The sequence below is a fragment of the Colossoma macropomum genome, unplaced genomic scaffold (genome assembly GCF_904425465.1).
Source record: "Colossoma macropomum unplaced genomic scaffold, Colossoma_macropomum, whole genome shotgun sequence".
In the NCBI taxonomy this organism is placed as follows: domain Eukaryota; kingdom Metazoa; phylum Chordata; class Actinopteri; order Characiformes; family Serrasalmidae; genus Colossoma; species Colossoma macropomum.
The window spans coordinates 26,920,186-26,932,289 of record NW_023494810.1 but is presented as its reverse complement, the minus strand read 5'-3'; the positions used below and the strand labels follow the sequence as shown (position 1 = coordinate 26,932,289).

General features: G+C 40.5%; 1 protein-coding gene across 2 annotated transcripts in view; it reads left to right on the top strand.

The window, feature by feature from the left end:
- Window positions 1-284: 284 nt before the first annotated feature.
- fgd5a (FYVE, RhoGEF and PH domain containing 5a) overlaps window positions 285-12,104 on the top strand; it is a 72,827-nt gene continuing 61,007 nt past the window's right edge. For both annotated transcript variants that reach the window (XM_036558964.1, XM_036558963.1), the window contains exons 1-2: window positions 285-609; window positions 2,852-5,717. In XM_036558964.1, coding sequence (XP_036414857.1) covers window positions 600-609; window positions 2,852-5,717 — 2,876 coding nt within the window. In that variant the 5' untranslated portion in view covers window positions 285-599. The remainder of the gene's footprint in view (window positions 610-2,851; window positions 5,718-12,104) is intronic.

The following is a 12,104-nucleotide window of genomic DNA, read 5'->3' as shown; positions in this document are numbered from 1 at the left end:
GATAGATAGATAGATAGATAGATAGATAGATAGATAGATATAGATATATACACACCATACACACATAGGTCATAAGTCAATTCAATGCACTGCTGTTTTTAGTGCTGAACACACCACATCCAAGTGAGCTGAACTCTCTAACACGCAAAGTGACAGTATCTTCACGTGTTTACAACCACGACGTGTTATTTCATGTCATGTTGATTCTACTTCGTGTTTATCACTGTTTGTTGTTCAACTTCAAGTGTTATTGGTCAGCCAGCTCCGCGCTGGAGGTCTGCGTGGAGAGCTGGCTCTACCTCCTGAGGAAAAAACACACCTCCCTCCTCAGAGCGAGCCGGGCTCTCTCACTGCGCTCAGTCCGCGTCTGTCCGCTACTGAGGAGAGGAGCTGAGAGGAGGTGTTAAAGCCGGCCAACGCTGAACACAACCCGGGACGGACACATCTGAGTAATGCGATCTTTCTCTGTTCGTTCATTTACGGTGGCAGCGTCCGCGGAATAACGGCGCCAAACGCTTGGATACAGTGGATGTACCGGTACAGCTGAAGGAACGATGGTGTGGACGTTTTTCGTACGTTACGGCGGATGACGTCCGAAAATGGACACGGGTGAGAAACTTATTTCTACCGAGAAACCTGATTCAACTTCAGCCGCTCTGCCAGAATGACTTATTTACTATGCGTGTTCTCTGAGTGGAACCGTGAAGCGTTTTTCCAGCACTTTGTATCTTCCAAGTGGGTGAATTTCGAATCAATGAAAAAGTTTAATGAAGGTCTGTGCTCACTTAAAAAAGGTGGTTTTTCAAGGGTTCTTGGTAAAGCTAATAGTTCTATTTAGAACCATGAATTGTATATAGAACCATTTTATACTCAAATGTTTTTTTTTTGTAAAGTGGAATGTGTTGTATATGGTTCTATACATCACCAAAAAGGGTTCTTCTGACGTTATAAGCTTCACATTGTAACAATAAAAGAAACACTTCTCGGTGCTATATAGAGCCATTTTCAAAAACTTCTCTATAGAACCATATACAGCACATTTTCCATCAATCTGAATTACAGTTTTACGATGCAAAGAACCCTTAGGCAAGCAAATGCTTCTTTGAGTGTTCATGGTTCTATATAGAACTACTGTCTTTACTAAAGTATCATCCTTTTAAGATTGTATAAGGTTCTTCTGTTGTTACAAGCTTGACATTGTCACAACAGAACTCTTTTTGGTGCTATATAGACACATTTTCAAAAACATTCTATATAGAACCATATACAACACATTCTCCATCAATCTGAAGAACCATTTCACCATGCAAAGAAGCATGAAATGGTTCTAAATAGAACAACTGCCTTTACTAAAAACCCTTGAAGAGCCATCTTTTTAAGGGTGTTTAGTCCTGTGTGGTACTTCAAGGAGTCTGTAGTAAAGGCAGTGGTTATGTCTAGAACAGTGGCATGCATAAATGGTTCTTTTTTATGGTAAAATTCTTATCCTCTAAGATGGACAACCTGCTGTATACGGTTCTTTGAATAATAATAATCCTTTTAAATGGTTGCACAAAAGGGTTCTACTGTTGTGACAAGACATAATATTTAAAGACATAAGAAACATAACTGATAGAGAACCTACTATATATGAAGATTCTTTAAACTTTAGTTGCACTTGCACATATCAAAAACAAAAACAGTTCTTTAAATAACCATGTACAGAAAGGTTCTTTAGGGAACCAAAAGTAGTTATTCTGCGTCGTCTCTCCAAAAACCCTTTTTAGCACCATTAATAGTGTAGTTGAGCATCTTCTTCTAGTATAAAACGTCTATGTCTACAAAGACCACAGTAAGCCACATATTCTGAATAGTCCAGCAGTCCATCACTCTCAATTTCACCTCTCCTGTTATTCTAGGAGAAGAGTAATCCCCTGTCTTCGCTCTTCCTTACACCTCCCCATACGCTCTTCCTCCCCCCTCTCATCCCTTTCCCTCTCTTCTTCTCTTCTTTCCTCTCCCAGCCGCACAGCTGATGCGCCTACTACAGTATTATCTGCTGGATGATGTGTCATGTCCTGTTGGCTCGGCACAGTCAAAAGGTCCAGCCTGCTATCTCCCCCATTCTGTTCTGTTTTAATTGAATTCTTTGTTGCATAATTCATATCCTGTTTTTTTGCCAAAGGAACTCAGACGGCCCCCGTTGTTGTTTCTCTTTTTTATTGTTCTTTGACATACTGAAAAGACCTTTTCAGAAAAAAAAATACAGTCAGTCTGAAGGAGGGGGTCTCTCTGATGTATGAATTATGGGAAGAGTGACACAAAGGAAGTGCATTTGCATCGCGCAAACCTGTGCAAAACGAAAGAGTTCATAGACAAGAGAGGGCATGTTGTTAATGTCCTTACCCTATGCACTTCCTGTCCGCAGATCTTCCAGGAGAGTCTGCTAGAATAGTTAATTAGTGATGGTGGAAAACAATATCTTAGCAGGGAGATCACCAAGTGCACACGGAGTTTAGTAGGACGTGCGTCAAGGCAGGTACTAAATAACAGGAAGAGACAAAGGGTGTATGAGTTTTGTTAAGAGAAAGGGTGTGTTGCACCAAATGGGCCTCAAATTCACATTAACCCCATTTAAGGATTCTATTCAGTTTTCATCATTGGGGTCACAGGTCCTTCAATCGAATTGTCATTTTTTTTTTGTTAGTTAATTAGTCCATTACTTGCATTGCTATGTTTTAAGACTAATTTCAGGCTATGTTTACTAGCCTGAAAAATATAGGACAGTCATATATGCCAAATTCAGCCTTATGTTTCACTTGCAGGGGAAAATGTGTAATCTGATCCTTTCCTCTGTTAATCTGTTTTGCAGATTATCATAAGCAACTACCGAGTCCTCGACCCAAGATACAAAGTCGTCTGACCATTACAGTGCGCTCAACCCTCATGTCAAGACCTTGTCTGTCTTCCCGAGGTCCAAAACCTCCCGTCGCCCCAAAACCAAGACTGTCTACAGAGCAAGAGGACGAACACAACCAAAGCATTGTTAGCAATGGAGACATAGTGTCTTCTGATAGGCTGGAACTGGAGCAGGACGGCGAATCAGAGGCTACGCAGGATGAAGCTGACACACCCATAGAGAACTCTGTGGAGCTTGCTGAGGAGTCATTTAACATTGCAGAGGAACAAGTGGAGGCAAACCCCAACACCAGTGATGGTATTTCTGATAAAGATGTGAAAGGAGACTTAGAGATGAGGGTAGAAGAAACAGATGAGATAGCAGAGTCAGAGGAGGAGGAGAGAGAGAATAGCATTGAAGCAAATAATGCAGGCTTGAATGACGTCCAAGGATTTATTGTAACTACTGTTTCAGCTGCTGTAGACTACATCAAAGACACCGGTGATGTGGAGCCACCTCAGGGCACAGGTGATCTTGATGATACAGCAGACGACCCTGCTGAATATCCTGAGAAAGAGACTCTCACAGAGGATCAAACAGAAGATGAAACAGAGGTCAATAACGATACACCCAGTCCTTACGAAGAAATTGAGGAATCAACATTAAACCAGGGCACATATGCTGAGATAGATAATGTTGAAGATGTGACATCAGATCCTGTTGATGATATAGAAGAGCCTTATTTTAATGAGAGAGAGTCCTTTCTCTCTGAGCCCCCACCAGAGTGTGACAATGAGCCATGCGAAGAGGGCACAAATCCAAGTGTAGAGTGTGCACTTAGTGAGGCAACTGAGGACACAACTAATGCAGAGGCTGGATTTTCCTCACAAGCTATGAATGGCAGCCAGCCCTCCCTGTGCGAGGAGTACCCTTATGATGTTATCGGATCACTAGATGACACCGATTCATGGCAGCCGGAACGCGCCACAAAAGACCCTTCGGGACGGTTCAGATTTTCAGAGGAAGTAGAGGATGCGTATGAGCCTTATTCGGTCATAGAGGTGGTGCCTGCTGATCTCATGAGCACCTCAGACCCTGAGGCAGACTGCACAGATGAGGAATGCGGTGATAAGAAAGTAAAGGATACTGAGACAGAGACGGCAATCACTTCCAACCAAGAGCCTTTTTACGTCTCATCAGATGATGTGGCAGAACTAGAGGAGCAACAGGCACAGTTAGGGGATAGTGTCCCATCAACCTCTGAACCCTCAGAGCAGCAGGGTACGAAAGTGGACGAGTATGCGGACATAGACGACTCTCTGTGCCAGGACGGAGATGATCAGCCGCTAGAGTGCGTGTCATCTGAGGATTATGTGGAGATAGGGGACGAAGACGAGCCTGTGGACATGGAGCGAAAAACTAAAGGGAAGAGTGCAAAGGAGCGCTCAGCCAGGCGCAGCCAAGGCTTTGTGAGCCAAAGAAATAGCTGCCAACCACGCCTTAGACTTTGCAACATCACGGTGCCAGCTGACCTAGACCTGGGCATGACTCCTGAGCTAACGAATCGTGTGGTATTTGCCCATACCACAGAGGCATTTGAAGAGGATATAGAAGACCTTGACTGCCATATAGTGCCTTTCTTTGAGGACTCAGACTCAGACAGCGACGAACACATTTATGAGGAGGCAGGCTTCGACTCAGAAGGGGAGAACTTTATCTCTCTGGACAGGAAAACCATTGTGACCCGCTCACGTTCGCTCTCTGGGAAAGTACCCGGATATGTCCCTGAAACTGTTCCCGAGGAGACAGGCAATGAATCCCAGACTCACGACTACTACACCGTGACCTTGGACCAAAATGGAGATCTACTAAAGCCTTCAGATAACTCGGAGGTCAATCGAATGATCCCTTCGATGAAGTCGAGACGTTTTCTTTTCTACCCACGATCGTACTCTGTGGAGGGTCGAGATGTGGATAGCCTGTCTGCGTATTTGGGAAGTGACTCACCTCAGGTGGAGAACAAAGTAAAAAGGAAAGATGACACTCTCTCGCTGCCTTGTGTCATCACCTCTTCTGGAAGCTTTTCTCAAAGAAGCCACCAGTCCTCCAGTGGTGTCTCTACACCTACATCTCTCGTTGATATACCACCACCCTTTGAGCTGGCTTACATCACAAAAAGGCCTGTCACTAAAAGCTCCCCATCTCTCCTTATTCAACATGAGTCCAGTGACAAGCCGAAAAAGAAGAAGACATCATTCAAGCGTTTCCTGGCCCTGAAGTTTAGAAAAAAAACTGATAGCAAAACACATGGAGATGGCAGCGTCCGTTCCTCCAGGTCATCGTCGGAATCCAGCCATCATGGGCCAGTTCGGGTTATAGAGCTGGACCGGAGGAGTACCAGCAGCTCCCCTCAGCTTCAGTCTCGGATTGTAAAATCACAGCGTAACTCAGACTTTCCCGCTACCTTTGTGGTTTACAAAGACAGGCAAAAGAGGAACGGTGTCCCTAAGACTTATGGCAACAGAGGCATTTCCAGAGTTGAGTCCTTTGAAGACCGCTCTCGGCCTCCCTTCATGCCTCTCCCACTCACCAAACCTCGATCCATCTCCTTTCCAAGTGCCGATACCTCAGACTATGAAAATATCCCGGCTATGAGTTCAGATTACGAGAATATTCAGATTCCTCCAGGAAGACCCACTCGGTCAGTCACCATCACAGAATTCTTCGACGACCACAATCGGACAACAGCACCTGCTAACGAGAATGACGGTTACGTGGACATGAACAGCTTCGCAGGAATAGAGAACAAGACAAACACACAAGAGCAGGAGGCTGAGAGGTATGATGCATTGTTATTTCCTCTAGCAAATTTGCATTACCACATTAATATGATGAAATACTGACAGTAATGGAAAGGTAAGGCATCCCCAGGGCAAAATGAAAAAAATATATCTCTATTAATGGTTTCCTGTGGGTAATATCATAAGAGCTGAGCCATATTTTTATCCTAAAAGCTAACAGATTTGTCAATAATTAAGGTCTGTGAGAAAGGAACAATCAATTGAATTACATCTTGGCCTTTATAATGGCATAAAACAGCACTGTACATCTGACATAACTGTATTGACAAGACTTGATGTGTATGTAAGTGTCAGTGGCTGTTTAGCATGCTGTAAGTCAGAGGAGAGTTCTCATGTTGGGAATGTTGAAAGCTCTTCCTCTGAACACAATGGCTGTACCATCACAGAAATTTGAAGGAAGTCTTGGCCAAAACAATGTTAACAGGAAATGGGATCAGTGTTTGGCCAGTCTGATAGCTCTGCCTTCACCTTTATGTCTGAAAGTACTCTGAGGAAAAGCTGCTAGCAAAATACAACACACTGGTCTCTTATAGGCTAGCCTCTTAGACGGAGATTTAGGTTATGCTAATGGCCATTTCTGTACAGAACAAGATCTACACCCATTATTTGGGTAAGAAATCTGTTATCACTCGGTTGTAAATCATATTACTGGATATTGCACACCCTTGTGCTAGCCTGTAGGATTGCTTAGTATTACAACATGAGCTGAGAACAAAGATCAATTAGGCTTTCTTTTAAGCTTAATATACATTATTATGTATGCTCAAACCCCACAATGTTTTGGTAAAATATTCATTACTGTAAAATGTAGGTGAATAAGGATGAAAAGAATCAGATTAAATTAGTTCTGAAAAAACACATTGGCTAAATTAATTCTTAACCACACTGCAGTGTTTTTGCCTAATCAAACTAAAGCTTGTTCCCATAAACAGATGCACAGGAAGATGTACAAATATATTACTTATAATGTGTGCTGAGGGACTGCCAGTTTTGATTAATAACACTATCTGCACTGAAGACAGCGAAAAGCCAGATTCAAACAGGCAACCAGCACCTGGCTGCCCAGGCTCCCCATCTGTAGCCTCTGTGTGGTACGTTAGAAGAGCAGCCTGCGGGGTAGAAGCTCGTCAGGTTCAAAAAGATGGACTGTGCTCGCAGGAAAGGTTATCTCATTTTCTCATTTGCTGGATTTGGTGCTATGTCTGGCGTGGTAACCTCTGTGTGTGTGCGCTCACTAGATGATGCCAAGTAGTAGCCGTATTACAAATTGTTTGGCAAGAGTGGAAACTGGATTAGGAGCTAGAGTGATTTTTCACCTTTATCGCACTCTTCTCCTTGAAAGACGAAGTGGGAGGCAACAAAAAAGCTTAGCAGTAGAGAAAGCTTAGCAGTGAGTGCTTTCTATGTTCATGGTAATATCACTTAGTTTATCTTGTTATGCATACCTCAGTGGAGGTGTACTGATGTGACGGTGGATAGTCGTTCAGTCATTCACTGCACTCTTGTGTTTTTTATGTATCTTGTTCTGTAACTACATTACGCCTAGCATGGTGTTCCACTGAAACATGGTGTTATTTCAATATAGTATAGGGTGTTGTGGCCTAAAACTAGAGGTGTTATTCATCACATTATGCGGTATTCTATAGTGCATCAGTGTGTACTTTGTGAGCTAAAAGCTAGTAAATACATGCAAGCTAGCATTAGCATAACTTTTGCCTCAACTGCCAAACAAAATCATAAAGACATTTGTGATTGTATGTTTATTTAGCACTGAGTGGTTGCCAGAGACAAGTTTTTACCCCTTCAATCACAGAAAAGAAGCCAAGCTGAGGTAAGATGTCAAGATAGCCAAGTAACTGCATTGCAAACATTAGCTTTTAGCTTGCTTTCTAGCTCTTGTTGTTAGCTGCTTTTCACCAACTAATGAAGAAAAAGGCATTTCTAAACAGCCCACCCCCCAAAGGTCCTCTCCAAAACAGAGTGGTTTTAAAAGTTCCTCTGACTTTTCAAAATATATCATTAAAAGAAAATTTTTCCTAGTTTTTAACCTGGAAAATCTTGTTCTAGAGGCTACTGCAGCAGTGCTGTGCGTAACAGACAAAGCACAACAGACATAGCAATAAGCTCATTCTTTATTTTGGCTGGAGTGTCCCTTCAATATGTTATAAAAAATAAGTCACTTTTTAGACTTTATTTTACAATTCCACAAATTTCCATTCAACCAAATGGGGTCAGCTTGCGTGAACTTACATCAATTAAAAATTCATTTTTTTATTGCGGACTCATTTTTGAACATGGTCACTATCATTATCTCTTTGGTGGTGATAATAATAATAGTAATAATAATAATAAGCATATTCAAGCAGATCACAAATGTAAGCTCTTTGTGTTTTGATTCAAACTCCCCAGAGTCTGCATTCCTCATTTGGTCCTGGGGAGAAAGAAGATTTACACAGGTGTGGAGAGGGCCAATCTTTGACCCTTCTCTGACCAAATTACCCTCTCTTGTCCTTTTCCCTCCTCAGTGCAATAGCCCTGGAGTCATCATTATACACCTCTGCTCAATGAGCTTCAAGGGTGCTACAGACACTGACCATTTCAAGTGAGCTCTGAGCACCATTTTAATTGATTTTTGCCAGAGGAGCATCAGAGAAATTTGCAATGGTCATTTATATTGCTATTTCTGTCTGGTCTGTTTAAGGCCATGTTAGAAAAGGTAGCATCACTGGTTTGGAATAGCACTTAGCATATGCTAAGCACAATTTGCAGAGGAATGTTTAATCTGTCTATGTTCATTATTCCCATACATAATACATACACTTGGACAGGCACACTAACATCCATTCAGGCACCAAATCAGAAAATAATCCAACTGTTAGTATGCAGTTACTAAAAGTTACTTTAAAAAGATGGTTTTTCAAGGTTTTTTTAGTAAGGAAAATGGTTCCATGTACAACCATGAACACTCAAAGAAACCTATTTAAGCTTTATTATATATATATATATATATATATATATATATATATATATATATATATATATTATTTAAGCTTTCTTTGCATCAAAAGTGTTCTTCAGATTGATGGACAGTGTGCTGTGGATAGTTCTATATAGTACCAAAAAGGGTTCTTCTATTGTAACAAGCCTGTAGAAAAGCCCTTTTTGGTCCTATATGCAACCCTTTTCAAAAAGGTTCTATATAGAACCATCTACAGCACATTCTCCATCAATCTGAAGAACGCTTTCATGATGTAAAGAACCCTTTAATCATGCAAAATGTTCTTTTAACGTTTATGTTTCTGTATATAACCATTTTCTTTACTAAAGAACCCTTGCAGAACCATCATTTATTAGTGTTTAGCCCGGTTGTTGTTGTTTACAGGCTCTTCATAATTGATGCAAATCTTTTTTATGATAGCAGTTAGTAGTGGGTGGTATACTGCTTGAAATTCTTTCTCAGGCTTTGTTACAATTGTTATACTGGTATGCCACAAATAAGCACAGATACAGAGACACATCAACAGAGCAAACCACGCTAATGTTAGCCCTTTTAGCCGAACAGCTAAAAGAGTCTAGCCTGTTGCATCTGAAGTAGTCAAGTTTTTGAGGCGGCAGACATAAAGGAATGGCCGGTTTTTGCGGTTAGCCTTAGCCTAACATGGACTGCAGGGGGCTTCTATTTGCTCTTGTACCATCTAAAAGAAGCTGCCTAACTCAGTCAGCTGCAGCGTTTTCGGGGAGTGTATGGGATGCACGTACTAGACAAATGACTTGAGAAATTCGACAAAGTTGAAGTTGGCTTCTTATTCGAATTTCCAGTTCTACCTTAAATGATGCAGCAATTGCATTCAGATGCCAGAACACCTGCCTGAATTAACTGCCACACCATTTAAGGTGGACTGGATAATTGAACAAAAACAAAATTCAATATATCAACATTTTTTGCCAGGCCCATGGGATTAGTGCTAGAAAGCAATATTGACATATGGACAATGTATATATATATATAAATAATATATATATATAAATATATATCGTGATATATACCGAGACCACCAAAAATTGTAACTATACCACAGTATACCTTTTGCTATACCTATTTATAGAAAATGTTCTAAAACTCCTCACGATACTCACGATACTCAGATAAAAGTGCATCATGACATATTTAATCACAATAGCGATAACATATCATTACGTTGAGCACATCTACTGGTTGCTCCTTTTTTGGTGAGTCTAGACTCTTGCTCTTTGAGGGTTAGCCATCGTTGACTTCTTTTGTGCAGTGGGAATACTTATCAGTATCTTAATGGAAACCTCCACACCTCACTGTTTACGTGCCATACGTTTGACCATCCCCAATTGCTCTGCAGACAGTGATCCCTCTGAGCCTGGGGGTCTTTTCTTCTGGTGACATTATTGATTTCTATCTTTGTGTGTCCACAATTTCTAAGCTCTGAAAGGGCAGTACTGTTAGTTGCTCTTCGTCTTTGGAAGATCCCTGGACAGTGGAGGTGTCTGACCTGTTTTTGTTGGCAGTGTGTTTTTTTAGAACTTGGCGAGAGGTTGATATTGCCACTGCTGCTGGCGGATGCTCAGTGACATCAGAGTGATTGACAGTTTTCATGCCCTGGCTAATCAGAAGGGAGTTGGGACAGTATTGGTGGTCGTAGGGGTTGGTTAAAAATTGCTCTGGTGATTAAGTGGCTATGAACCATCATGTGCTACAATGAAGGTGCCGGGGTTCTTGGAGTGAAGGACCACTTTTGGTTCCCTTAAGAACCTTACAATGGCTGGCTAGCCTGCTAATGACAGACATTTGTTGCACACTAGCTAGGAATTTAAATATAAACTCATCTAAGGTGAAAGTAACTGGCAACTGGATGTTTTTGACGGACACATCAGGATAAAGTTTTTCATAAAAAATTCAAAGAATTCCATAATTTTTTCATTAGAAATGCCTATACATCTTAGTACCAATTCTTTGATGCTTTAAAACAAAGAGACAGATTTTGTTCCCTTTTTATGTCTGATCTTTACAGAAATTGCATCATGTGTATTTCAGAAAATTTTAAGTTTAAGGACCAAGTTTAGGATACAGTGAAACTTGTGTATGTTGTGAATTCCTGGTGTTTAATCAAAGCATTAAAGATTATAGTTGATGCAATCTAAACATTGATTTTAAAGTATGTAATGAAAATGCTGAAGCTGCATATAAAGGCCAAGTTTTACTGAAACAGTCAGTCAAAAGTACTGTTGTTGGCAACATGCAGAATTTGAGTGTTTTTGTTCTTTGTTCTTTTTATGTTTAAAAAAGTTGGTAGACCCCTGATGTAAGGCAAAGATAAAAACGAGACAAAACAAAAAGGCAGTGTCTATTTACACCAAGTGTAAATAGCATTAATCACACAGCCTGGCTATTTGCGCAATAGCATTAACCACACAGCCTGGCTATTTGCCCTAGCTTTGACCGGTAAATCATGTGACTTTAGAACACCAAAACACTTATTTTTCTGCATTTTTCATGAACAAAAATGAGGCACAATTGGAAGAAGCTGTGTTCAAGGGACAACTGAAAAGTAAGCTTATTTAGAATTAACCAGAACAAATGAGTCAACTTTCCACTCACTGCTCAATCAGTATTAAATAAATAAATATGTAAAATATCAATCTAACAATAACAGTTGCTAAGCTGGAACATTATCTTGGACAATGGGATGATGCTACTCACCACTGGCCTTGTCATGTACCAGTCATGTTTCTAAATTATTATGTACCGTCCATTATTATTGTCTTAAATAAAAGATAGAAAACTTAGATAGAAATAAACTTTAGATGAAGTTAAGTTGTTGCAATCAAAGCAGTCATATGGACAATTTGAAAAAAATGGCTTGGAAGAAAAGCAGTATAATTTTATATATTTTATATATTTTATATAATTTTGCTGAAATATGGGATAGTATATAAAATATATACTATAAAATAGTATATAATAAAGTGTAAATAGCATGATGTTACTTTGAACACTAAGTGTAAATAGTGTGTGAGAGAGAGAGAGAGAGAGAAAGAGAGAGAGAGAGAGAGAGAAAGAAAGAGAGAGAGAGAGAGAGAGAGGGAGAGAGAGAGAGAGAGAGAGAGAGAGAGAGAGAGAGAGAGAGAGAGAGAGAGATATCGCTGTTATGGGAACAACACCTCGTATCTCCAAATTGATAACTTAACAGGAAAAGGGAAAAACCTTCTTTACTTTGAATGTAAGTCAATGGAACCAGACTTTTTTTCCAAGTCATTTTGGCCATTTCTTTTGGTCCGTTCATCGTGAAATGTATACACATTGTCAAATTACGTACTCAAGCTTGACTGATACA